Source organism: Anser brachyrhynchus (genome assembly GCF_964034855.1).
Source record: "Anser brachyrhynchus genome assembly, chromosome: 5".
In the NCBI taxonomy this organism is placed as follows: Eukaryota; Metazoa; Chordata; class Aves; order Anseriformes; family Anatidae; genus Anser; species Anser brachyrhynchus.
In genome coordinates this window covers 36,127,974-36,153,618 of record NC_137699.1, presented here as the reverse complement: position 1 = coordinate 36,153,618, position 25,645 = coordinate 36,127,974, and the positions used below count along the sequence as shown (strand labels likewise).

The 25,645-nt window shown below is 62.2% G+C and overlaps 4 protein-coding genes across 7 annotated transcripts; 3 read left to right on the top strand and 1 right to left on the bottom strand.

The window, feature by feature from the left end:
- Window positions 1-46: 46 nt before the first annotated feature.
- LOC308196580 (pepsin A-like) lies at window positions 47-9,109 on the top strand (the record flags this gene model as incomplete). The annotated part of the gene is made up of 4 exons (XM_080595717.1): window positions 47-4,927; window positions 5,072-5,287; window positions 8,313-8,405; window positions 8,957-9,109. The coding sequence occupies exons 1-4, from the start codon at window positions 4,670-4,672 to the stop codon at window positions 9,107-9,109; spliced, it is 720 nt and encodes a 239-aa protein (XP_080451843.1). The 5' UTR covers window positions 47-4,669.
- A 1-nt stretch (window position 9,110) lies between these two features.
- On the top strand, window positions 9,111-13,656 carry LOC308196255 (pepsin A-like). The gene is made up of 9 exons (XM_080595033.1): window positions 9,111-11,406; window positions 11,690-11,846; window positions 11,968-12,085; window positions 12,263-12,381; window positions 12,485-12,684; window positions 12,817-12,933; window positions 13,006-13,144; window positions 13,282-13,374; window positions 13,484-13,656. The coding sequence occupies exons 1-9, from the start codon at window positions 11,351-11,353 to the stop codon at window positions 13,631-13,633; spliced, it is 1,149 nt and encodes a 382-aa protein (XP_080451159.1). The 5' UTR covers window positions 9,111-11,350; the 3' UTR covers window positions 13,634-13,656.
- A 702-nt stretch (window positions 13,657-14,358) lies between these two features.
- On the top strand, window positions 14,359-16,661 carry LOC308196248 (pepsin A-like; the record flags this gene model as incomplete). 2 transcript variants are annotated; one of them, XM_080595024.1, is made up of 9 exons in its annotated part: window positions 14,359-14,464; window positions 14,551-14,695; window positions 14,856-14,973; window positions 15,060-15,178; window positions 15,267-15,466; window positions 15,747-15,863; window positions 15,946-16,090; window positions 16,167-16,265; window positions 16,330-16,623. In XM_080595024.1, the coding sequence occupies exons 1-9, from the start codon at window positions 14,412-14,414 to the stop codon at window positions 16,480-16,482; spliced, it is 1,149 nt and encodes a 382-aa protein (XP_080451150.1). In that variant the 5' UTR covers window positions 14,359-14,411. The 2 variants fall into 2 exon arrangements, with proteins under 2 accessions (XP_080451150.1, XP_080451149.1); XM_080595023.1 differs by having other exon boundaries at window positions 16,167-16,661.
- On the bottom strand, window positions 16,659-25,491 carry VWCE (von Willebrand factor C and EGF domains). 3 transcript variants are annotated; one of them, XM_080594979.1, is made up of 20 exons: window positions 22,549-25,491; window positions 21,988-22,082; window positions 21,804-21,893; window positions 21,547-21,675; window positions 21,351-21,467; window positions 21,158-21,274; window positions 20,810-20,938; window positions 20,400-20,722; window positions 20,230-20,323; window positions 20,081-20,163; window positions 19,579-19,666; window positions 19,359-19,444; window positions 19,108-19,225; window positions 18,799-18,884; window positions 18,321-18,417; window positions 18,129-18,211; window positions 17,794-17,884; window positions 17,610-17,692; window positions 17,434-17,524; window positions 16,659-17,305 (listed from the first exon to the last, which is right to left on the bottom strand). In XM_080594979.1, exons 1-20 carry the CDS (start codon window positions 23,067-23,069, stop codon window positions 16,935-16,937), a joined length of 2,892 nt encoding a protein of 963 aa, XP_080451105.1. In that variant the 5' UTR covers window positions 23,070-25,491; the 3' UTR covers window positions 16,659-16,934. The 3 variants fall into 3 exon arrangements, with proteins under 3 accessions (XP_080451105.1, XP_080451104.1, XP_080451106.1); XM_080594978.1 differs by having other exon boundaries at window positions 18,819-18,884; window positions 19,359-19,666; XM_080594980.1 differs by having other exon boundaries at window positions 18,819-18,884; window positions 19,359-19,666; window positions 21,988-22,728.
- Between the last annotated feature and the right edge of the window lie 154 nt (window positions 25,492-25,645).

Below are 25,645 nucleotides of genomic sequence, written 5' to 3'. Positions count from 1 at the left end.
GTGGCCGTGGGGGCCCTCTGCGCCTCGTGCGCTGCTGGGCGAGGGGAGGTGCCCGGGGGGCTCGGCCTCGGAGGGCCGCACACGGCTGTTGTTTGGGGTGACCTGGAGTGCTGCTGGGTGTAGTCCCGATACGACCAGCCCTATGTGAAATGAAAATAAAGTTTAGAATCACAGAATCATAGAATATCCCGAGTTGGAAGGGACCCATAAGGATCATCAAGTCCAACTCCTGGCACCGCACAGGTCTGCCCAAAAGTTTAGACCATGTGACTCAGTGCACAGTCCAAACGCTTCTTAAACTCCGACAGGCTTGGTGCAGTGACTGCTTCCCTGGGGAGCCTGTTCCAGTGTGCAACCACCCTTTCGGTGAAGAACCTCTTCCTGATGTCTAGCCTAAACCTCCCCTGCCCCAGCTTGACACCATTCCCATGGGTCCTATCACTGGTGACTAAGGAGAATAGGTCGGCGCCTGCCCCTCCACTCCCCCACGTGAGGAAGCTGTAGGCCTCGATGAGGTCTCCCCTCAGCCTCCTCTTCTCCAGGCTGAACAGACCAAGTGACCTCTGTCGCTCCTCATACGTCTTCCCCTCTAGGCCCTTCACCATCTTCGTCGCCCTCCTCTGGACACTCTCCAACAGTTTAATGTCCTTTTTATACTGTGGTGCCCAGAACTGCACACAGTACTCGAGGTGAGGCCGCACAGTGCAGAGCAGAGCGGGACAATCACTTCCCTCGACCGACTAGCAATGCCGTGCTTGATGCACCCCAGGATATGGCTGGCCTTCCTGGCTGCCAGGGCACACTGCTGGCTCATATTCAACCTGCTGTCAGCCACAACCCCCAGATCCCTCTCTGCGGGGCTGCTCTCCAGCATCTCGTCCCCCAGTCTGTCCATACAACCAGGGTTGCCCCGTCCCAGGTGCAGGACCTGGCACTTGCTGTTGTTAAACTTCATGCGGTTCATGATCACCTAGCTCTCCAATCTGTCCAGATCTCCCTGTAAGGCTTTTCCACCCCCAACAGAGTCCACAGCTCCTCCAAGTTTAGTGTTATAGTCCATAGCTTCTTCAGGGGTGAAGGGATGGGAGTAAAGTGAGTGTGGAGAGGCAGCTGGGAGTAAAGGTACTGCAGACCTGGAGATGGAGAAATTAGTGGAAGTGCAAGAGAAGAGAGGACAGGGGAGGGGTGATTACTGTGGGCTGGGATACCTCTGCCATGTGCCAAAAATTCATATAACAACATTATTTTCAGGTGGCGTAGCTGGAACCAAGACATAAAAGTAAATCCCTCTCAAATAGATAAAGTGGGGAAGTTCCTGAGCAGCGAGGCAAAGGCAGCCCTGTTCCGGCCATGCTCTGTGGGAAGCCGTCTTCCAGATTTCCACACTCCTGCGGGAGCGAACCAGTCTACAGGTTATTTTAGGACAGGGAAAAGCTCTGTGCTGCCGGATGAGAGGGGCTCAGGGCGGTGAGGAAGGCGAAGAGGACCACAGGCGGCCAGGCAAGGTCATGCAGGAACAGTGAAGTGTCTCAGGAAAGGCACCTCTGGTCCTCGTGCACCACGTGAGGCCTGTTGGCTGCTGTATAATAAACATGAGTCATATGGGTCCGGATCGGTGCCCTGTGGTCCAATTTGTTCATAGCGGGGCTGATAACCAGGTTGAGACCCAATGTTACTGCAGGAAAGGGACTTGACATTTCAAAGGGAGATCGATATTTCCAAGGCTTGTTTGAGGAGCAGTCTCCAGGGTAGTGGAAAGGCTGGAGCACATCCAGTTCACAATTTCTATCAAGCTATAAGGACTGAGTAGAGGATAAACAAGGTTGTGTTCCAATTTGTTCTTTGCAATGACGTAAGAAACAGAATGGGAAAGCATGCAGTGCCAATGGCAAAGTGTTATCCCAGCAATTAAAAGTTTGAAAAATGGGTGTTTTCTGCTTAATGTGGAAGGATGCGCCCATTGCCTGTTTATCCGCCTCCTTAGTTTGTGTAAGAGATGTTTTCGGCTGGTTGTTGTGATACATTGTGAGTGTTTTGGAGTAAAATGGAAACATTCCACGGGTGCTGCTGTTGAGGGAGGACTGAGTGACTGCAGCCGATGTTGCCCGTGGCTCCATGGGCTCTGAGGTGGAGGGTGGCAATGCAAGACTAGGGACCAAAGTAACTCACAATCTGTGCGAGGTTGAAAAAATGTGAAGTGTACAGGAGGTCAACTCAGCAGCCCTGATCCTTTGTCAGATGTTGCCTTTGGTTTATTGTCTGGCCACGTTCATTTGTGGTTTTGGTTGACTGTCCCTTTGAGCTTAACAGTCATAGGAAATCTGGGGCGTTTTCCCTGTAGAAGGAAAAAAAGATAGTGCTGTTTTTTTTTTTGTTTTGTTTTGTTTTGTTTTTTTATGTGACACTTTATTTTCAAGACAGTGTTATCTTCCTGAACAGGGAAGGGTTCAGACAGCAGAAGAGCCTTTCTCAGAATCCCACCCATCTTTTAATTGTGAGTTTATGAGAAAAAAGTACTTCTCTTTGCCCTTGGTACCATGTCACACAAGTACTTCTGGCTGTCCATCTGTCAAGCCACAACCCAACCAATTCTCTTCCTGTACTTGCTTTTGTGTAACCAGAGGGCTTCACAAACCGCACGGTTCAGCCACAGAGGCTGTGTTGGTTGCCCCCGTCTGGTGATCACAGCAGATAGCAAGATCTGCCCTCACCACCCGCACATCCTGCCCCTCAGAAGTACACCCAGCAGTGGAGCTGACATCTCTCGGGCCTGCCTTAATAGTGGGGAAGTTAATCAAAAGTTGTTACTTCAAGTCACAGGAGCATCAAACCAGACTTTCCTCCTCACAGTCTGCCCTTACAGAAGGGTCAGGAAAGACTGGGAACAGGGACAGGAAAACAAGTTTGCTTCCTTAATCTGCTGTTACCAAGATAAAGTATATATCAGTAAGATTTTTATTTTTTTTTTCAAGCTGAGCGTTTCCAGCTGGCACAGATAAGAGTTCTAGGAATTGATGTATTTTCCTAAACAGAGCAAGGATAGATCTGCCCAGCACCAGATCCATTTGACAGGGCTGTTCTTGAGCTTTATCAGCAAAGTCCCTTGCCACACAAAGCCTGAAAATCCATCTACAGTCCTGTTTGTCCCGTGGGATGAGCCATATGATAGTTAAATGCAGTGTAAGTGTCAGTGCCCAATCTTGCGCGATTCCCACAGAGACTTTTTTGGGCACCTGGCTATCGGGACTGATCTGTTGCGACTGCCTCCAGCCTTGTGGCCATTGCCTTCCTGGCAGAGCTGCACGGGGATTTGTGCATGCACACAGGGATTTAACCCAGGGTTATTTGCCACTCACAGAGGCTTCATCGTCCCTCAGATCCAGGTCTCCTAACCTTCCCGTGCAGGACATCCCATGCATCCTAACCTTCAAGAGCAGGACACCTCCTACCCTGGTTTCCCAGCGGGGATGATGCCTTAGGAGGTGCAGCCTCTTCAGTTGTGTCTTTCCCAGCTGGAAGATAGCAGCTGCCAAGAGGCACATCAGGAGCAGCCTCTCCTCCCTGGCCATAGCTAGTTCATGGCAAAGCTCAGGGATCTGCCCCACATCCTGCCTCCGCACTTTGGTGTCAGGAAGCCCTTCTGCTGTAGGACGGGGTGAATGGCTCCAGCACCGCCATGCAGAGCAGCCTTTCCCTTCCAGTTTCCACAGAGAAGCCTGTTTCCCCTATGACGTCTGGGCTGAAACTTGGGACAAAGGTGGGAATTGCTGCAGAGGCTGTTCTCAAACCCAGTGAGATGCCTCCTGGCCTTGCGTCTACCTGAGTAACTGCATGCTTCTGATTCTTTGGGTTTATCTGGTGTCTATGGCATGGGGATGTCCACGCAGGGGATTTCTGGTACCACACCAGAAAAACAATGACCTGTAACGGTGATGTGAGGTCCCCGTGACCCATTTCCTCCCTCTGCTCTTAATTAAAATGACCAGAAACGCTCTGTTTTAAGCCTGTTCTGCCCCTTCACAGTCTGCTGTCCATCAGGAAAAGATCTGACCGTGAAATGGTTAGACCTTGCAAAGGTGGGGAAGAACGCATTTTTCCAAAAACTTCCTTGAGGGCTCCTGGTGGAAAAAACCTGCATTTCTTATCAAGCTTGCCACCCACATGCAAAAATCTTGACGTGTGAGCAAACAGGCAGCAGCCCCGGGGCCTCACCCCCTCTGGCAGTGTTCCTTCTTCTCCCCAAGCTGGCCATGAGGCTGGTCCTGCTCCTCGCTGCGCTGCTGCTCGCCCACGGCGCCGTCCGGTGAGTGCGGCGGGGTTCGTGGCTCTCCCTCGTGGCAGCAGGAGGAGCGGGGGGAGATGCCTGGCTGGCTCCTCATGGCCACGGGGATGCCTAGGAAGGGGTCTGGCAGCTGAGGTGCTGGGGGAGACCCGTGCTTGGACCCAGGCCTCCCATGGGCACAGCTATGGAAGTTTGATTCTAAGGCAAGCATCTAAAATAGACCAACGAAGCGTACCCTGCTGGAGCTCATTGCTTGCTGTTAGTTGTAGTGGTAGCCACGTGTGAGTTCAATTTCAACCATTTTGAAATATAATTTCCAAAATGACATGTACACCCAAATCCACGAGCTTTCAGGTCCCCATAGCATCTGACTGGTGCTGACGGTGCATGATCTTGTGGCACCGTGGCCATGCTGCGTGCACTGGCTTATCCAAACGTGGGGCCAGCCTCTCACCCCCTGCTCATCTCTGCCATCCCTCGCTGGCCAGGATCCCGCTGAGGAGGACAAAGTCCCTGAGGCACAGGCTGGAGGAGCAGGGCTTGCTGGAGGCCTTCCCGAACATGCTGCCTTCCCGCGTGGGATCCAAGTTCTTCTCCGGGCTAACGAGTGGTGTCACCACAGAGCCCCTGGAGAACATCATGGATGTGAGTGTGGCCGGAGGGTGCTGTTGATGTCCGCAGGTCTGCTCATTTCAGGGGGGGCGTTGAGGAGTCCCAGCCCTAGAAAAGAGGAAATCCTGCTTTCAATAGCTCTGCTCCCCTTGAAACCCTCCCTCTCCCCCATGGCAGGCTGAGTACATCGGTGCCATCTCCATCGGCACGCCGCCCCAGCAGTTTCTCGTGCTCTTCGACACCGGCTCCTCCGACCTGTGGGTGCCCTCGGTGGACTGCTCCAGCCCGGCCTGCGGTGAGCAGTGGCACTTGCTCCTGGCGAGGGCTGGCTGGCATTGCCCACGCTGTGCCCATTGCTCGAGCAAGTGTCGGGTGTTGACAGTCCTCCTGTTGGTGTGAGCAGTCATGGTGCTGCTGCGCCAGGCAGAGAGTGAGCAGGGAGAAGGCTGAGGCCCTCCCTGAGGAGAGCAGGGCTGCAGGCCGGGGGAGATGCTTCTCTTCAGAGGCGGCGGGTGCCTCGAGGCAGCCCCGAGGCCTGCCCAGAGAGTGACGTGCGAGGAGGAGATGGGGTGGATGCCAGTGAAGCACGTTGTCCATTTGCTACCTGGAGCTCCGGTACGTTCCAAAGCCATGCTGAAGGGCAGGTAGAGACAGCCCGAGGCACGGCTTGGCCCAGGTGCTGCTCAAATGGTCATTTAGCAGTGCGCTAGTTCTGTACAGCAGTGGGTGCCAGCAGGCTAGAAGGGAAACAGCATCTCAGATCCGTGTAGCAGAGGAAACAGAAGATCTTCTTTCCTCTGGCAAGAGTAGATATTGCCCAGAGGACAGGGATTTGGCCCATTTTAGGGCCAAAGCGGCCCTTGGAGGTAGGTACCGGGGCCTGCCCGTGTCGATGACCCAGGGAGCTCAGGGAATCCTCCTGTGGGTTCGCTCCGGTGCATCTCGTTTACAGAAGCCTTTAGTGGGACTGTCCCATCACGGGCCGGTCGCAGCGTGAGACGTCCCCACCACCAGTCCTACCAGCAGCAGCACCTCTGCCTTGGCCCTTCTCTCCGCGGAGGGTCAGCGTTGTGACCAGCCAACCCTTCTGCCCCTGCAGTCAGACACGAACGCTTCAACCACAGGCTGTCCGCCACCCACCGGGCCACCGGCCAACCCATCTCCATCCAGTACGGCACCGGCAGCGTGGCCGGGGTCTTGGCCTACGACACCGTACGCGTGAGTCCAGCTCCTGGCACCTGCGGTGTCCAAAGGGGCGATGCGAGGTGGAATAGAAACAGGGCAGAGCCAAAGCTTGATTCCTTCAAGGGGCCGTGTCCTGCATTTCCAAAGCTTCTTCGCTGTGTCCCCACTTGATGGTTCTCCAGCCGCATCCTGTGCTCTCAGGGCTCTCAGACCTTCTCGCCATTCCCATCAGCTGGACCACAAACACTGCGTGCTGCAGCTGCTTGGAGCAAAGCAGATGCTGAGCAGCCTGCGAGCTGCTTTTGAGCAGGATTAATGGAGTCCCAGTCATCCAAAAGTTACTGGCAGCAGGATAATTAAAAACCCTTCCCTCTGGTGCCAGTGCAAGGTGTCGGCAGGTGAACTGGAGCCTTTCTAGCAAGGGTGCCTTTTGGAGTTGCTGGGTGCTTCTCTGTACAAGTCATTTAGCCCTCCTGCGTAGCCTGAGCTCACTACGAGCCCAGGTAAGGTTCCTGCATGCAGGGAGGCAAATCAAGCCTTGCCTGGACACCAGAACATTGAATTCTTACCTTTTTCTGGAGCAAGAGCTGAGCACAAGCAGCACTCCTTGGGGATTTAATCGAACAATAATCACATCCCAGCCACCGCTGCGTCAATAACAAGCAGACCAGGACCAAAAGCCTCCTGGCTCCCCTCCAGCCCTGTCTGGCTCCCGGGGAGGACGTGGGGATGCTGCGTGGGGTTTGGTGCCCTCTGCCGCCGTGCAGAGCGGGCAGCTGCTGCCACCAGCCTGGCACAGCCCTGCAGGGCAGGATGGAGCTGAGCGTTGCCTTGTGCACGCCTCACAGCTCCGTGCTGGCTTATCTCAGGGCTCCCAGGCGAGGACGGAGCATGCGGGGAGTGCTCCAGAGGGTTGCCCGCTCTCTTTGGTAGCAAACTGTGTGTTTTTCCAGAACGCAGCACATCCTGTTCCCTTCTTTTCTCTACCAAGGTTGGAAACATCCAGGTCAGCAACCAGTCCATCGGCCTCAGCAAGAAGGAGCCTGGCTCCTTTCTGACCCACCACACCTTTGACGGCATCCTGGGGCTGGCCTTCCCCAGCATCGCCTCTTCTGGGACCGTCCCCATCTTTGACAACATGATGAGCCAGGGCCTGGTGGACAAGGACCTCTTCTCCATCTACCTCAGCTCGTAAGTGGGGACCAGCGGAGCCCCCTTGGTCTGCAACGAGACAGCTGCTCAGCATGCCTCTGCTGTCCCCTCTCACCTCCAGCGAGAGCAGGACGGGCAGTTTCGTGATGCTCGGAGGCATGGATTCCTCCTGCTTCTCTGGCAGGCTCCGCTGGATCCCTCTCTCTGCCGAAACGTACTGGCAAATTGCTGTGGACCGGTAAGCTCTGCTCTGCACAACCCAAAGCTTTCATAGAGGGGAGAAGTCTGTCACAAACGCCAAACGTTCAGCTTAGAAAATTCACAAAATATAAGGGACGGGGCAGGATCCATGCGAATTCCTCGCACGCACATAGGCAGAAGGCTCTCTCGAGCAGCAGCTCACAGCTTTTGCTTTGCGGCAACTCATGCCCTGGTGGGCAGTGCACCCACACTGATAGGTGGGAGATTACTGCTGCCTCCTCCTGCATCTGGAGCACCAGCCGGGAGAAGTTCTGCTTCCTGATCGCAGCGGGACACTCGCTGGGGTGCGGGCAACACCTAGAGGTGCTCAGCGCACTCTGGGGCCGTTTTCCAGCATCATCATGCGCGGCCGGGTCGTTGCATGCCCGAGGGGCTGCCAAGCCGTGATTGACAGCGGCACCATGCTGCTGGCCGGACCCCTCCGAGACGTCGCCGCCATCCAGCACCACATCGGGGCCTCCGAGTACACCAGCGGCCAGGTGAGGGCAGGGGGAGAGGAGCCGGGTGGCTGGGACCGGGCAGGTCCTGCCTTCACTGGTGAGGCTGCCACTTCTGCTCCCTCCTCGTGGAGGCTCCTTCCTTGGAGATCTCCAAAAGCCACCAGGACGTGGTCCTGGGCACCTTGCTCTGGGTGGACCCAGAGGTGCCTCCAGCCTCATCCGTTCCATGATTCCGTGAAGGCAGCTTGCTGCCTGGAAGTTACCATCCACCCCCAGGCCGTACCTGCAGGTTTCCTCTCTCGACGTGATGCTCTCTGGAAGCATCGCCCGCGGTGTGCTACTTTCAGTCCCTGATGCTCCATTTTCCCTTGCCGTACAAGATCAGCTGCAGAGCCAAGAAGAGCTTGCCTGATGTTGTCTTTGTCATCGGGGGAACCAAGTTCCCCGTGCCTGCCAAGACTTACATCCAGCAGGTGAGTGCCTGCCAAACAGCCAGCCTGGGGGCAGCTCTTGTTCCCCCGCCTAAGGGCACAAGGGCATAAGTGACGGACAGGTTGCACCATGTCACCAAATGCAAAGTGCCTGAGGTTGTCCCTGAGAACTCCAAAAGCAACAGTAGGAATAATAAGGACCGAGGGGAGCCTGTGTGGAAAGGGGTCAGGAAAGAGCTGCGGCCGCCGAGGGCGGTCAGCAGGGCATGAGGTGGAAGGGAGCAGCGATGCCAGCGCAGTGCTTAGATGGACAGCATTTATGCTTTATTATTGTTATTACTAATTATTAATAGCTTATTATTATTTAGTTATTTAACTTGCTATTAACTTCTATTAAGTCAGCACTTGCTATTAAACTTCCCTGTGATCACCAGCTGTATTTCAAGGCTTCTCATCTAAGCCGTGATCCATCTTAATGCTTCCGAGATATGGACGTTAAGGATTTTAACACATTAAAAGGATCTTGTGCTGCTTCCTGAGCTTTGCAGCTAGCTGAACGGGGGGGATTCAGGCTCACTGCCCTGAATTTGCAGATTTACCTCGGCTATTGCAAGAGCGGCTTTGAGAGCATCGCCATCCCTGCGGAGCTCTGGATCCTGGGTGAGGTTTTCCTCCGCCAGTACTACAGTGTTTTTGACAGAGCCCACCGCCGGGTGGGCTTAGCCCCGGCGGTGCAGCAGTGCTGACTCCCCCAGGGACCCCCACGCCCCCTGCACCGAGCCCGGCGTGCTGGGGGCTTCCACAACCTGCAGATTCGTCGGCTCCCGGCGCCGCTGTCTGTTGACGGAGGAATGAGCTTGTCATAATTTGACAAATGATTTCTTTCCGTTGCAAAAATGAAATCCGTATCCTCAGTGGCTTCGCTCGTCTGGCTCTTTTAGCAACGGTTCTGGGCAGTAACGGGTCTGCAGTAAGAATAAAAGGTTTGAAAATTGCTTGGAGCCTTTATTGCATGACACAGTAAAGGGGGAGGCAGAATTCGGGATATAATTGCATGTGTTCACAAGAGGCCCTCTCACCCAGAGCCCTGTATATCAGCACATACACACAGCACATACGTTTTTAGGGTACAACAAAACCTGCTCGTGGGGCTGGCTTTCAGCTTCAGGTCTGTTTACTGCTGCTCTGGAGCTTCGGTTGCTAGAAAAGAAATCACCACAAGGACGACCAGGTTACAGAATACTGCCATCTCACTACAACACCATCCTGAACACGAGGCTTTCCCAGTTTAATTTTTAAATGCAATAAGAGCATTTGCCCATTTTCTTCTTGCTCCTTCCCCAGCAAGAAGACTGCCATGCCAGCGTGTGGCGGTCCCCTGCCTTCTGCTTCCCAGGGTCTCCCCAGCAACGTTGTGCCAAGTGTGACAAATATTTCATAAAAAGCCAGCTCAGCTGGTAAATGGCTCGCAAGGCTTCTTATTTTCATCTCCAGCCCAGCTGAGGGCAGAAGAGTGGGACCAGCCGCCCGGCTTGGGAACATTTCTGTTTTTCTCCATAAATCCTGGCAGGACGTGGGCAGGGGCAGGCGGCACAGGGCCAGCGGGGAGCACGATGCCAGGGCTCCACGCAGGGCTGGAGGCTGCAGCTCCCGCTGGGTCCAGACTTTCCATTCCAGGGGTCAGCCAAGACCAGGCTGTTCTTCCTTCCTCTCCCACGTGCAGATAGCATCCATCCTCCATTCTCACCTTGCTCAGAGCTGGCCTGAGGCTGGTGCTCGCTGGTGCAGGCTCCCTCTTTGTTTTCCTCCTGTGCCCCATGCGCAGGACAAGGTGACCGTGCCTGCAGCCACAGCTCACGCGTGTGGCACTGCGGTGCCTGAACCGGAGCCGAGTGCCTCTGATGCAGCCAGCGCAGGCAACCTCTGCGTTGTCCTGGCCGGCAGCATACCCAGAAGCTCTTGCCCCGGTGGGTCCCAGTTTTGTCCCCCAGCTGGTCCCAGTTTCATCACCCAGCTGGTCCTAGTTTTGCAGACAGACGGATGGGGATGAACTAGGACCCCAGCAGCATGGTCTGTGTGGGACTGGGGTTTCACATCACCCTTATGGCCCTGCACAGGGACGAGGGGGTGACAGAGAAGGAGCCCTGCATGTCCCTGAGCCAAAGCCAAGATCCCAGTTAGCGCTGCTTAGGGAAGGGATCGGCGCTGGGCCATCAGGTGCTCTCACCCTGGGCAAGGCGAGGAGCTGTGGCTGCTGGCAGGGCCTCGGGTCTCGGCTCCTCCTCGATGTCGGGAACAGGGCTGGGAGCCTTCAGGGAAGGGGACAGAAACACCTCCGTGCTAAGGGAAAAGCACCTGGCACCTGTGCTGGTGAAGCTGTCAAGGAAAACCCCTTATTTGCCTGCTGGAGGTCGGTGCCTGTTTAAGCAAACACATTCCAGCGCTGCTCCTGAGCCCCTGGCACCGGCGCTCAGCAGAGCCCCTGGCACAAGCCCCTGCATCCATCACAGGCTCACGGCCACCGCGTTGTCCCCTGGCCATGGCCACCCCCTGCCCCTTCCCCACCCAGTGCAGGAGGGGTCGGTGCAGCACCCGCTGGGGCTGGGGCACCGGGGGGTCCTCGCCCCGCGCCTTGCAGCAGCCTGGGGACCGCAGCCAGCCCCACGTCCCCACGCTGGCCCCACAACTCCCAGGGCCTCCCAGTGGCACCGCAGGGCACCAGGAAATGTTCCTTCCCCAGCCCAGCCTGCACCAAGCAACCCCACGGCCAGGCTGTGCGGCTCCCGGGTGAAGATGGCGAGCCGTCAGCTTGACATTCCCCCGGTGTCCTCTGCAGACATTGCGATAATGCCCACCCTGCCGTTTGCCTTTCTTATCGGGGCTGCCGGCCAAACAAGCACGGCGCTGTATATAGGGAGCTCAGCCCGGGCACCGGGCACATTCGACGCCTCTCCGCTGGCACTGGTGCCTCGCTGCGAAGAGCCACGATGAAGCTGCTCCTGCTCCTCGGCTTGGTGGCCCTGGCCCAATGCCACCTCTCCAAGTGAGCGCTGGGGTGGTGGGGTGGTGGGCATGCTGCTGGGGTCCCGAGGACCCCCCCGGGGATGAAGTGGGGGGAACTGGGCAGTAAAGGCATCGTGGAGGGGTCACGGCTGGGGTGGTGCACGGCAGGGTTGGGGGACAGCCCCCAGCCATCACTGTGGCCAAGGCACAGTGCAGGTGGCCCCAGTCCGTACGAGGGGCTGCAGGAAGAGGCGCAGAGCGAGGGCATGGCGCAGCCCCCAGGCACGTCCCTGCCCTGAGCCTTGTCCCCTCCTGCACTCCAGGATCCCGCTGAGGAGGTTGAAGTCCCTGCGGCAGAGGCTGGAGGAGCATGGCTTGCTGGAGCACTTCCTGAAGCAGCACCCCTACAACCGGGCCTCCAAATACTTCCCTGTCTTTGCCGGCACCACCTCCTCTGAGCCTCTGCAGAACTACATGAACGTGAGCATGGCACCAGCATGGCCCCCATGGGGCTGCAGGCCCCTAACCGTCCCCCTTTTCGCCCCTGTCCTGTCCCCCCTCACCCTCCTGTCCCCCTGCCTAACCTGCCCCATGTTGACAGAACGAGTACTACGGCACCATCTCCATCGGCACCCCGGCCCAGGAGTTCACTGTCATCTTTGACACCGGCTCCTCCAACCTGTGGGTGCCCTCGGTGTACTGCTCCAGCCCGGCCTGCAGTGAGTGTCACGGGGCGGGGGGACGCTGGGGACCCCTGGGTGGGCTGCTCCAGCCCGGCCTGCAGTAGGTGTCCCCGTCCCTGGGGGTGCCGAGCGCTGGGGACGCAGCTAGCCCCGTGCCGCAGTGGCAGCATGGTGTTGGGACAGGCCATGACCATCCTTCTCCCGTACCCTCAGAAAACCACAAACGCTTCAACCCCTCTGAGTCCTCCACCTACGTGAGCACCAACGACAGCGTCTCCATTTTCTACGGCACCGGCAGCATGACTGGCATCCTGGGCTACGACACCGTCACCGTAAGGCAGCGGCCAGCCGGCTGCCCGTCCTGTGGGACCGGGGACACGGGGGCACCGTGCGCCCCAACCCAGCCTGTCCCCTTCTCCCTGTCTCTCCGACCAGGTCTCGAACATCCAGGTCACCAACCAGACCTTTGGGCTGGCTGAGACTGAGCCCGGCACCACCTTCTACTACTCACCCTTCGACGGCATCCTGGGCCTGGCCTTCCCCAGCATCTCCTCCTCCGGGGCCACCCCTGTCTTTGACAACATGATGAACCAGGACCTGGTGGCCAGGGACCTCTTCTCTGTCTACCTGAGCAAGTAAGCCCTGCAGAGCCGCCCAGCCCTGGCAGGGGATGTTCTCCCCTTGGGGAGGCTCCGGTACCCGTGTCCCCTTGGCAGCACGGGGTCCTGAGCCACGGGACTGCTGTGTCTGATGGTTCCCCCCTTCAGGGATGACCAGAGGGGCAGCTTCGTCCTCTTTGGTGGCATTGACTCTGCCTACACCACTAAGGGCATCACCTGGATCCCGCTCTCTGCCGAAACCTACTGGCAGATCACCATGGAGAGGTACTCCCGGCAGTGACGCTATGGGGACTCGGCCCCTGGCCCCTCCAGGAGCTCACCCTGTATCTCCCACAGGGTCTTCGTCGGCGAGAAGGCTGTCGCCTGCTATTTCAGCTGCCAGGCCATCGTGGACACCGGCACCTCGCTGCTGGCTGTGCCCACCACCGCCCTCAAACGTATCTATAATGCCCTGGGTGCTGACTCCGATGGCGAGGTGAGGCGGGAGGGGAACATGGGGCTGTTGGGGACCCTCAGGGCTCGGTGTCCCCTCCGATGGCCAAAGACTGGCTGCTGGTCCCCATGGGACACGCGGCTCCGTCGGGGTCGCCGCTGACCCCATCCCCACCGCAGATCAGCTGCAACGACGTCAGCAGCCTGCCCGACGTCGCCTTCAAAATCAATGGCAAAAAATTCACCGTGCCAGCCACAGCCTACGTGATAGAGGTGAGCACCCCGCGGGGACAGGGACAGGGATGGACCCTGCAGGGGGTGGTCCGGGGGGGGGGGGGGCCGGGCAGCTGGTGACCATCTCTATCCACGTCCTGGACTGCAGAGCGATGGGTTCTGCAGCCTCGGCTTCGAAGGCATGGACACCCCCACCGAGTCGGGCGAGCTCTGGATCCTCGGGGACGTCTTCATCCGCGAGTACTACGTGATCTTCGACAGGGCCAACAACAAGGTGGGGCTGTCCCCGCTGGCCTGAGCGCATACTCCCCCAAGCCAGGCCGGCCCCTGCACTCCCGGCCCCCCCTGCTGCTGTCACTGAGCAAAATAAAGCCATGGAAAAGCATCTGCGTGCTGAGTTTCTCTGGAAAGGGCTGGATCGGGCCCCGCTTCCCTGCGGCGTGGGCAGGCTGTGCCGGCAGCTGTGGCCCCGTAGCGTCACCACCCATAATGTCAGGCTGAGGTCCTGCTGGGTGGGATCTCAACGTGGGGAGGTGACCCCCTGCCACGGCGGATGCTGCCCACGAGTGCTCCTGGCTGATTATTTATCAAGGACAAGCCGCCGCCGCGCTGGCACGACTCGCCCTTGCTGTGTTTGTTCCTGGCACACAGCTCACCAGGAGGGCCAGCACAGGCTGCTGAGCCCCCGAGAGCTCTTGGGTGGCTCTTCCCCCAGCCCCTGGCAAGTCACACACAGCTCCTGCGTGCGCAGAGGGCATCCAGCACATTTGCCCTGGGGATGCAGGGGACGGTGGCAGATGCTGCCCGGTGTCACCTCCGGGTCCCACTTTGCCCCACCGGCGGCACGGCTCCTGCCTGTTCCCGGCAGTGCCCCCGGCTGTGCAAACACCCTGCACCTCGTGTGCTGGGGGCCGGAGGCAACCGCAGCAGGCTGCCGATAAGTGCCGAGCCATGCCACCAACCGGGGTGCATGGGCTGGCTTATCGGGGTGCCTGGCACGCCTCATCCGGGAACGCCTCCGTGCCCTCCGGTATAGAGACCGGTGCCCTGGTGCCACCGCACCACATCCCTGCGCCATGAGGTGGCTGTGGCTGCTGGGGATGGTGGTGGTTGCCCGCGCCATGGTGAGGTGAGGGGGACACCGGCGGTCGGGGCAGGGGAACCCCAGGACCCAAACCCTTCTGTCCCCGTGCTCAGCATCAGCCTGTCATGCAGGATCAAACTGCACCGGGGGAAATCGCTGCGGCGAGCACTGCTGGATGGCGGGGTGCTGGGGAGGATCCTGCTGCAGCAGTCCCCCTCCCCAGCAGCCAAGTATCACCCCACCACTGCCACCGAGCCCCTGGCAAACTACATGGACGTGAGTGCGGGCAGAGCTGGGGGGCTTGGCAGGGAACCTCAGTGCAGGGACATGGGGACATGTGGGGGGACGTGGACAGTTTGGGCGGGGGGGGGGCTGGAGGCAGTGACATACACACACACACACACACACACACACACTCGGTGCCCTTTGTTGGCAGCTGGAGTACGTGGGCACCATCTCCATCGGCACGCCACCGCAGGAGTTCACCGTCATCTTCGACACCGGCTCAGCCAACCTGTGGGTGCCCTCGGTGTACTGCTCCAGCCGGGCCTGCAGTGAGTGTCGCTGGGCGGGGGGATGCTGGGGACCCCCGGGTGGGCTGCTCCTCTGCCCGCCCTGCTCAGGTCTCCCGTTGCTGCAGCCAACCACCGGCGCTTCGACCCAGCGCGCTCCTCCACCTACCGCGGCACCACCACCAGCGTGGCCACCTGGTACGGCACCGGCAGCATGGTCGGCGTCCTGGGCTACGACACCGTCACGGTGAGCGCCCGTGGGCGAGCTGGGGCATGGAGCTGGGTTGTAGGGGTGAGGCAGGGGCATCCCCGAGCCTCCCCACTCTCCCCACCAGGTTGGGAACATCCAAGTCCAGAACCAGGTGTTTGGGCTGAGCCAGGCGGAGCCTGGCTCCTTCCTTGCCCACGCTCCCTTCGACGGCTTCCTGGGGCTGGCCTTCCCCAACATCTCCTCCTCCGGCGCTACCCCGATTTTTGACAACATGATGAGCCAAGGCTTGGTGTCTCAGGACCTTTTCTCCATCTACCTGACCCCGTAAGTGCTGGCAGGATCCAGGCAAACCCCTCCTCGTGCTTTCCGGGCAAGCTGGTGGCCACACGCAGTCGGTGACGGTGCCAGCGTCCGGGTGCAAATGTTACTGATGGGGAAAGCCTCTCGTCGAGGCGAACTCAGAACCCGCTTTGGGAACAACGCGTGCAGCACCGGGCTCTTGGCAGCAGCCCTCTGAGGTGCACAGCTCCTACTGGGGGGCCGGGGGGCACCAGCATCCCCAGCTCCACAGCTCTTCCCCCCCCCCAACTCCCCCTCGCCCCAGCAACAAGCGGAATGGCAGCTTCGTGCTGTTTGGCGGCATCGACGACACCTACTTCACCGGGAACCTGAGCTGGATCCCGCTGACCGCCCAATCCTACTGGCAAATCAAGGTGGACAGGTAGCACCGGGACGTGGCACGGGGAGGGGGACCCTGGCACCAGGGTGGACACCTGGCCTCAGGGAGCCCGCTGTGTCCCCAGCATCACCATGTACGGCCGCCCCATCGCCTGCCCGTACGGCTGCCAGGCCATCGTGGACAGCGGCACCTCGCTGCTGGCCGGCCCCACCCGCAGCGTGGGCAACATCCAGTATGAGATGGGAGCCAGGCGCAGCGCCAGCGGCGTGGTGAGCACACGGGGATGGGGACGGGGTGCTGGTGGCTTCCTGCGAGGGCTGAGGCCGTGCTGTCCCCTCCCTGCAGTACTTGGTGAGCTGCAGCTTCATCCGGCTCCTGCCTGACATCGTCTTCGTCATTGCCGGCACCCAGTTCCCGCTGCCACCCCAGGCTTACATCCTCCAGGTGAGCACCGAGTGCTGGCACCCGGCACCTGTGGCCTTGCTGCCCCTCACCCTGTCCCCACCAGCAGGAGGATGGCTCCTGCATGAGCGGCTTCGAAGGCTACACCCTGCCCACGGCCACCAGCGAGCTCTGGATCCTTGGGGACATCTTCCTGCGCCACTACTACAGCGTCTTCGACAGGGCCAATGGCATGGTGGGGCTGGCACCTGCTGTCTGATGCATGCCACAGCGTCTGGCCACAATAAAGTCCCCAGCCGGGCAGCACAGGCAGGTCCCTCCTGTCCCCAAAGCCACGCTGGGCTGGACGAGCACCTCCGGGACCGGGCCAAACTGCCCCGAGCTGGGGAAAGCCCCAGTGCTGGGCTTGGTGGGCGCAAGCAGGAGCAGGGAGCATAAATACCAGGGTGACTTTATTGGGGGAGGGAGTAGCTGGCACTGGCCCCCTGGCCCCACAGCCTCCTGCGCCATGGGGCGGTGAGGAGCTGGGGGACCCTGTGCCCTCCGCCCGAGAGAGCGGGGCGCAGGGACGTGTCGCCATCCCTGGGTGCTTGGCACGGCCACCTGCGTGCCTCAGCGCCCCGTCCCCAGCCACGCCTGGCCAGCCAGGCCTGCTGGTCCTGCAGCCTTCCTCCTCCTCCTCCTCCTTCTCCTCCTCCTGGCAGGGTGGCTCTAGGGAGCCGCGTGCCCGCCGGGGCTCTCCCTGCCGGCTGTTGGCACGGCCGAGGGGTCCGCGTCCCCGGGATGCCCCTGAGCATCCCGCCTTGACCCAGGGCTGCCCGTGGGAGCTGGGGGTCCCGTGGCCTCTCCAGGGGGGGCAGCAGGGGGCAGAGCAGCAGCTGAGAGCCCCCCACGGTGCTGGGGGGGGCTCGGGGTGGTGGAAGGGGGCTCCCCCCCAGGAGAGGGGCCGAAGGGGGCAGCGTGGAGCAGGAGCTGGGCCAGGCGGTGGCGGGGAGGCTGGGGGGTGCCGGTGGGCACGAGCTCCTTGTGGGACGGGGATGGGGACGGGGACACGTCGCCGCTCTGCAGTGGGAGCTGGGTGTCTGCGGTGGAGGGAGAGATGCTCCTGGTTAACATCACCACCAGCCCAGCGCCGCCGGGGAGGGGGGGACAAAAGGCACACCACGACACAAACGTGGGGGGCAGCGCGGGGGTGCCGAGCCCCCGGTACCTTGGCAGGCGGGGCAGCAGGCAGCAGGCAGCGCAGGGGGCTCGGTGCACGAGTGGGGACACGGCCTCTCCTCGCAGCTCACCTCCCCGAGCTGGAGCGGCAGGAGGAGGAGGAGGATGAAGAGGAAGGAGGCGCGGGAGAGCCGCCCGGTCCCCGGCGCAGCCCCACGGGCTCACCTGGCACGTGCAGCGGGTGCAGGGCTGTCCCTCGGGGCTGAAGGTCTGGCCGTTCACCACCTTCCTGCCCTCGTAGTTGCAGTCTAGGGGTGTCGGGGAGGGGGGGCAGCAGCGCTCAGCGTGGGGCTGGGGGGCACTGGCAGGGTGGGGGCCGTGGTCCTGTGCCCTCTCCCCCAGCCCTCACCGTTACAGACAGGGCAGCACTCGCCCTCGGGGTGGAAGGGGTAGGTGCAGAAGATGGCGCAGTCCACGGGTGAGCAGGCCACCGAGCCCAGCTGGCAGGGAGAGACGCGAGGGCTGGGCGTTAGCGTGGGCTTGGGGTGGGGGTGGGGGGGAAGCCCCCAGAGGCTCAGCAGCTTTTTCCTACGATGGGAAAAAGCCTGAAGGACGGGAGCCAAGAGCATCCTGCAGCGCCCGGACCCTGTGCTCCGGGGCAAAATTGCCGCACCGATGCTCTTGCCTCGGCCCCCACCCTGGGGAAAGGCACCCACCCCAAAACCTGGCCGCCGCAGCCCTCACCAGGCAGATGCAGCTGAGGCAGGGGTCCAGGAGGGACGGGAAGGTCTCGTTGTTGTAGAAGATCTGTCCCATGTAGGTACATCCTGCCAGGAGGAGAGCAGGGTTGCAGCCCTGGAGGCCCCCAGGCTCGCTGGCTCGGGGGGGTCAGGCTCAGCCCGCCTCCCCCCCCACTGCCCCCCTGGTCCCTGTCACCTGCCGAGCAGTCGGGGCAGCACTGCCCGGGGATGTGGATGGGGTAGGGGCACGTCTCCACGCAGTCCGTCCTCTTGCAGCTCACTGAGCCATCGGCCTGTGGGGGGAGAAGCACGTGACAGGGACCTTGGGCCCGTGCTGGCAGGCTTAAACCCCAAACTGACGGGTTTAAACCCAAAATTGAAGGGGCAAAAGCCCACGGAGCTGGGGAGCTGCTGGGGACCACGTCCATGAGCAGCCTGGTGTCCCGAGGGAAGGGCTGGGTGTCCCGGGAGCCCGGCTGGAGGAGAGGCAGAGGCAGCACGTTCGAGGCAGAAGGCAGCCGGAGAGGGACTTGGCTTTGGTGTCTAAACCTCTTTCCTTCCCAGACCTGGTCTCTCCATGCCACGCACACCCAGGGATGCAGGGGATGGGGACGGGGATGGGGATGGGGATGGGGACGGGTAGGAGGAGTGAAGCAGAGCAGGTTCTCATTCACCTGGCAGATGCATAACTCACAGGGATCGCCCGGAGACCAGATCTGTCCGATGGGAAACTCAACCCCGTTGTCATCCACGAAGCAGCCTGGTGGGGACAGGGACACGGGTGGGGACAGGGATGCGGGCACCCAGCCCACCAGCCTCTCCATGCACGTGGGTGCTGCTGTGCACGTGCCCGCTCCCCGCTCACCGCCCCCAGACCCCGTGACTATGCCCCCCAAACGCCCGTCCCATCCCCGTGCGCCCCCGCGTGCAGCTCCCCCAGATCCCACCCCCCCCAGCCCCCAGGGACCCCCGTGCTGGCTCACCCGAGGGGCGCGGGGGGTCCCGGCAGGTGAAGCAGCACTGCCCGGGGCGCAGGTGCCGCTGGTGCTGTGGGCAGTCCAGCGCCGGGCAGGGGGCGAAGGAGCACTCCACCTCGCCACCCTGCGGAGAGGGGGACGCGTCACGCACCGGCTCCGTGCTGGGGCCACCCATCCTGCCTGCGCCCCTCCGCCCCACGGGACACCAGAGAAAGGCCGGGACCCCCAGCAGGTTGCCACGGGATCCCCAGACCCACCCGGCAGACGCAGGTGGTGCAGTCGTCCTCGTCCAAGCTGAAGCGGGCTCCGTGCACGTACGTGCGGCCGCGGAAGCTGCACATTGCTGGGCAGGAGAGAGGCGGTGAGGGCAGGGCTTGGATGGGGAGCAGAGCAAGGTCCTGCCTCGCCAGGACTCCACGGCCCATCCCCGGCAGCACCACCCACAGCCCCTCGCCCCCCTCCGCCTGGGGGTCCCACCTGGCTGGCAGGAGCAGCAGTCGGGCGGCGAGGCGCTGGGGCAAGAGCCCGGGGGGCACTCGGGGGAGATGCAGGAGACGTTTCCAGCCTGCGGAGCAGAGCAGAGCCCGGCGCGGTCATGGGGAGGCAAGCGTCTGCCCCACGAATTGCAGTCCCCCAGCAGGGCCTGGCAGCGATGGACACCACCACGGTGTCACCACGGTGACAGTTTTGGGGAGCCGCTCCCCAAGGGAGAAAATGGCTTTGTCTTCCTGACGCTGAGCACAAAGGGGACCTGCCGTGGGCTGACACTTCCAAAGCGCCCACCCCCCGTCTTGACCTGCAGGTCCCATTTTGGCCCCTGCCCCACGGCTCTGGAGCTGTCTCCCTGAGCACTGTGACACCTCCCCAAAATGGGTACCCGGTGCCAACGAAGCCCAGCCTGAGGCATCGCAGCAGTGCCACGAGATGGGACCCAGGCCCCACTGCCAGCCCACCCCAATGCAGGACGGCGTGGACTCACCAGGCACACGCACACGGTGCAGTTGCCATCTGATGGGGAGAAGACGTCGCCCTCGGCACGGGCCACCCCCTCGTGCAAGCAGCCTGAAAACCAGGGGAGGGTCAGGGGGGGCCATGCTGGGGTGCAGGGCTGGGGCTGCCAGGGCTCACCTGTGCAGCTGGGGCAGCAGCCCCCGGCTGGGGCAGGCAGCGGGTGGGAGCAAGGCACGGGGCAGCTGACGGCCTCACAGAGCACTCGTCCTCCCTGCCGGGGCAGGCACAGCTCAGCGCCACGGCCAGCTGGCAGGGCGAGCAGCGGCACAGGGAGAGAGGGCGCTTACCTGGCAGGCACAGCTCCGGCACCCCGGCTCCATCCAGCGAGTGCCCGGCTCCCGGAGGGCCCCCCGGTACCAGCAGCGAGGGGCTGGTGCGGCGGTACCGGGGGCTCCCTCCCCGCGTGGGGACAGCTCGGTGACCGGGGACACGGTGGTGGGCGAGGAGGGAGGAGGTTGGGTGCCCGGAGGTGCGGCAGGGAGGTGGGAAGAGGGAGAGCCCCTGGGGACCAGGAGGGGTCCCCCAGGGCCGGGAGGGAGCAGGACGAGGGTGGGGGGATGCTGCAGGGACTGAAGGATGGGTGAGGGGGCCAGGATGGACTTGGGGAATCCTGGAAGGGAAGGAGCAGGCATCACTCAGGGAGCAGGCAGGGAGCACGTGGGCTCACCCGCCCTGGCCCAGGGGAGCAGCCAGTTACCTTCGCAGGAGACCCTGTCGCCACTGAGCCGGTACCCGGGGCGGCAGGAGCACAGGTAGCTGCCTGGGGTGTTGTGGCAGGCGTGCTGACAGGCGCGTCTGTCTCCCGGCCGCCGGCACTCGTTGACATCTGGGGAGCACGGGGACTCATCAGTGCCCAGGCAGGAGGCAGGAGCTGGCTCACGGGGGAGAGACACCCCCACCATCGCGACGCACGGGGATGCCCGGTGCGCCATCTCCTTGGGCACGGCCCAAGCAAGGACGAGGACGTGGCAGCAGCACCGTGCTGACGGCCACCTTGTCCCTGCAGGCTAGGGCTCGTCGCGACACGGAGAGGGGCAGTGCTCACCCACGCAGGAGTGCCGGTTCCCGTGGAGGTGGTAGCCGGGCCGGCAGGAGCAGCGGTAGCTGCCCACGCTGTTCTTGCAGCGGTGCTGGCACGGCGTGGCCAGGCACTCGTCCGTATCTGGCGGGCAGAGGCTGAGGCTCGGCGGGCCCAGCTCGGCCCCGCTGGCCCCCGCCTGACCCCCGGCCCCGCGCACCCTGGCAGCTGTGGCGGTCGGCGGAGAGCTGCATGCCAGGGCCGCACTCGCAGACGAAGCCGCCCTCGGTGTTGACGCAGAGGCCCTCGCAGGCGGCGCTCAGGCACTCGTCAATGTCTGGGGGCGAGAGGGGACATCTAGGAGCTGGGGGATGCCGCGGGCCCCCCACCGCGCCTCGACCGCCACCCCTTCTCACCAGTGCAGCGGATGCCGTTGGCCGTCTCCACCATGGAGAAGCCGAGGGGACAGACGCGGGCCACCTCCTGGCACCCACCGTGGTTACAGGAGAGGTCGCAGCCATACTCCCCGCATGTCCCCGGTGGCTCTGAAAGGCAAGCAGGGGCACCGCGGGGCACCGGGGCCACCCCTGGAGCCCTCTCACGCTCCCCCCCACTCACTCCTGCCCCACCTCCAGGGCTTGTGCCCTGCCCTGGGAGGGGATAGGGACCCTACCTGGGCAGGTGATACCCTGCTCTCCATCTGGGCACGAGCAGAGGTTGGGGGCGATGCAGAAGCCGCTGCCACAGCCGAAGGGGCAGAGCGCTGCAGGGCACGGGGACAGGCAGCGGTCAGGGGCACGGGGACCCCCGCATCCCATCCTGGGGAGCGCAGCGGGGCCTGGGGCGCCTGTACTCACGCAGGGTGCACTGCCCGCTGCCCGGAGCCAGCATCCAGCCGGGGCAACATCCACTGCCGAAGCCTGAGAAGCAGACGTGGGGCCCCACGCGGCGCCTGAGCAAGGGACAGAGGTTGAGGACGCCCTGCCCCATCCCGGGACCGAGCCCATGAGGACGGGGAGGGGGACACACATGGGAGCAGGCACCCACGTGCCCACAGACGCCCCGTCCCGCGCGGCACAGATCAGTGTGAAGGCAGGCTCGGGGCGCACCAGGGTGTGGAGTGAGCCCCCAGCGAGATGGGACGGCAGGAGAGGGCTCACATCCCAGCCGGTCCCAGCACCCCAGCACGTGGTGACAGGGGAGAAACGTCCCCGACGAGGACAGGGACGCGGGGAGCGAGACCCCCGCGAGGGTCACGCTCTCCTTGCCCCCGTGCGGACGGAGCCACGAGCGGGTGCCGGCCCCTCCGGCCGGGACGGGAGCCCCGAAGGCAGCCGAGGGCTCGGCAGGGCTCGGCGTGCCGCCGCTCCCAGGTGCAGCTGCGAGAGGGAGAAGGAAAAAGGGGGGGACCCGGCTACCTCTCCACGGCAAAGCTGGCTGGTTTCTTCCTCCCGGGGTACACCCTGCCCTGGCCGCCCGGGAGGAACAGGGACACACAGGCAGCCTGGACGAGCAGCTCGAGCAACATGACAGGCGGCTCCGGCACGCTCGCAGCGCTGCCTTCCTGCCTGCCTTCCTGCCTGCCTTCCTCGGCGGCACGGGCGCCTACCGCATGCTGGCCCTTGGCCCTGCTCCTCCTCCCGCCCGCCGGGCCGGGAACAATGCGGGGGGTGGAGGGAGGCGAGAGCGGGGAGCGCCGGGGGGGACCCGGCTCTCCTCCCACCCCGCGCGGGGGGACGCGCGTGGGGATGCTCACCCGGCGCCTCCCGGCCTCGCCGAGCCCCGGCCTCGCCCCCCGGCCCGGTGACACCGTCGTGTCCCCCGGGACCGGGTCCCCGGCGGGGCCGCCCCACCGCCTGCGGGGAGCTGGGGCTGGGGGGGGCGGAGGGGTGGGAAGCGAGCGAGCGGCGAGCGTCCCCCCTTCTCTCCTTTCCCACATCTGGCAAAGCTCCGGCCTGGCCTCTCCCCACCCCTCCTCCTCCTCCTGGCGGCACTGGGCTGCCTTCCCAGCCCTGCGCGGGGACCCACCAAAGAGGAGCACGCAGCAGATAAAGGGGCCAAAGTGGAGCGGGGCCGGTGGGGAAGGGCGCAGCGAGGGGCGAGGGGTGCTGCGGGGCCCCCCCGGCGCGAAACACCCCTGGCCTTGCCCCGAAGCGAAGGTCGCGGGCAGGTAAATGATTGAGCAGGGAGCAAAGGGCCGGGCGGCTGGCCCCTGCTCAGAGGGGGTCAGTCCCTGCAGCGGCAGCACCCGCCCGCTGCCCGCAGCTCCGTGCCTGCCTCGCAGCGGGGTTCCCCCAAAAACCCTCCTGGGGTTACCCAGGACCCTTCCCCTGCGGCATCGCCCCAAGCGTGGTCACCCCCTGCACCAGCATGGGCCGTCGTCATGGGGTGCAGGGCTCTGGGGTGCCACATGTAGGGGACGTGGAGGGAGGAGGAGGCTGGAGCGTGGCCAGTGGCACGGGATAAACACGGAGCAGGGTTTTTAAGCCACGGCAGGAGGAGGGCCGTGCACCAACGTTGCCGAAATCCCCGCTGCGGGGAGGCTGTGAGCATCTGCACCTGCAGCCCCGCGCTGCTCAGGGTGCTGGGGAGCTGGGCAGAGCCAGGTTTGCTTGTGGGGGAAGGAGAACTGGGCTCGGCCCCGTAGGCCAGGGAATCGAGCAGCTCTGGGCAGGCAAACCGAGCACCTGAGCTAATGAAAGCCGCCTGCTCCCAGGGAGCACGAGCACACGATGCAGGCTTGCTGCAGAGGGTCACAGTCCACTTCCCCCATCCTAAACACAAGCAGAGATGTCCAAATATAGGCTCCACGTGAATTCCTCGAAGAAAGCAGGGCTTGCCCAACAGCTCAGACCTGCTGAAAGCCCAGCTCCCGTTTCAGCACAAGCTCGCCTTTCAGGATGCTGCCTAACCTCTTTGGCAGTGCTGCTGGAGGAAAGGAAGAATATGGGAGAAAACCTATGCTGGCACAAACCTGCCAAGGACATGGCCAGGCCGTGCTGGTCTCACAGACGGTTGCAGTTTTTTGAGCAAAAGGTGCAGAGGTGCATGGAGAGGGGGGAGGACCTGTCCCGGTATCCTGGCTCCCTTCTCCCCTCTAGCTGTGGCCCAGATCCTGCCAAGTGCAGGACAGGAGCTCCCCGGGGTGCTCCCAGGCTCCAGGAACTCGGTTCGTCACGGATGGGATGCACACACCAAGTAAGGTGCAGCCCAGCACGGCTGGACCCAAGCAGAGGCCCAGGATAACCCCAGCACAGCCAACACCACGGGGCAGAGGGCAGCCAGGGACTGCCCCGGCCCCCTCCTGTGCGTTTTGGCAACACTGCAGGGATGGTTGCAGCAGCGAGCCCAGGCAGCCCCTGGCTTGGACAGATTACAGCTGCGTGGAGCCTGGGAGGATAATTATTAATCTGTATTTTAAGCATAGGGAGCTGCCACCCAGGGGAGCGAACCACTCCTGCACGCCCACGTTGTGCTCGCAGAGGGGCTGTTTGCTCACGCAGACCTGCAGAGCCAGGGGTACCTCTGATTCCCCCCGCAGGGAGCAAGTTACCAGCAACAGAATTGAGCATGGTTCGTGCTAAATGATGCCTGAGGACCAGCCCAAGACCTTGCACATCAACCTCAGTCAAAGTCTGCTTCCAGCCAACCTGAGTGCAGTTGGAAGCCCTGCAAAGCCGCAGCAAGCAGGGCAGGAAGGGCCAGGGCAGCTGGAGAGCTTCTGGCTGCTGCCTGCTCAGCTGCTGGCTCTGGCCCTGGCCCGGGCAGGACCCCAGACTGCGTGAAGCCAGAGCCTGACCTGATCTTGCCCCTCTGTGATCCCAGCACCAGCCCTCGGTGCAGAAGGGCTGGCAGCGCTGAGCTGGAGGGCTGCCTGCTGGGCATCTGGGAAACAGGAATCCCATCCCACTGATCCTCTGGGAACATGGCACATAGGAGCAGGCTGCTACACCTGCGGAAATCCAGGACCCCTCTTTGTAACCCACCCTTGCTGGAGGGAGTCAAGGTTACTGCAGGGATAAACCATCAGCACACAGAGGCTCTCTGGTCACTGTGGGTTGCCTGTATGGCACCTGCGGGATGATCCCAGGAAGGCTGTGAGCAGCGCTGTGTCCCTACACCTTCCTCCTCTCCGACCTCTGCAGGGCTGCTGCCACACAAGAAGGCTCTCATGTGCTGCCAAGAAGCGCTGCTCCAGAGATGGCTACAGGGGAGATGCAAGCTGCAGCTTTCTTTCCTCTAAAGGGATGCACACGGTCTGGAAAGGTCTCCTCAAAAACCTGGCAAGGGACGTGCCTCCCTGGCAGAGGCACTTGGCACTGTCACTGTCAGCCAGTTTGCACCAGTCACCACCAAGAAGTGAAACTCAAGTTTCTTTTGAGTCAGAGAAAAGCCATAAAAATACATCTGGACAGCAGACACGCTCCCCAGCGCCTGTGGGCTCATTGACCCCTTTGCTGATCTGCCAGACCTGCTGTCCCCTGTGCTGCTCTCATCACCACCAAGCACAGGAAC

What these genes read in the sequence shown, in the direction of transcription:
- LOC308196255 (XM_080595033.1), top strand. Translation starts at nt 11,351, where the DNA reads ATGAAGCTGCTCCTGCTCCTCGGCTTGGTGGCCCTGGCCCAATGCCAC. An exon ending in GCCCAATGCCACCTCTCCAA is followed by an intron (nt 11,407 to 11,689) that starts GTGAGCGCTGGG and finishes CCTGCACTCCAG; the next exon opens with GATCCCGCTGAGGAGGTTGA. An exon ending in CTGCTCCAGCCCGGCCTGCA is followed by an intron (nt 12,086 to 12,262) that starts GTGAGTGTCACG and finishes CCGTACCCTCAG; the next exon opens with AAAACCACAAACGCTTCAAC.
- VWCE (XM_080594978.1), bottom strand. Translation starts at nt 23,069, where the DNA reads ATGTGGGAAAGGAGAGAAGGGGGGACGCTCGCCGCTCGCTCGCTTCCC. An exon ending in GCAGGGTATCACCTGCCCAG is followed by an intron (nt 21,676 to 21,803) that starts GTAGGGTCCCTA and finishes CTTGCCTTTCAG; the next exon opens with AGCCACCGGGGACATGCGGG. An exon ending in GCACCGTGTGCGTGTGCCTG is followed by an intron (nt 19,667 to 20,080) that starts GTGAGTCCACGC and finishes TCTGCTCCGCAG; the next exon opens with GCTGGAAACGTCTCCTGCAT.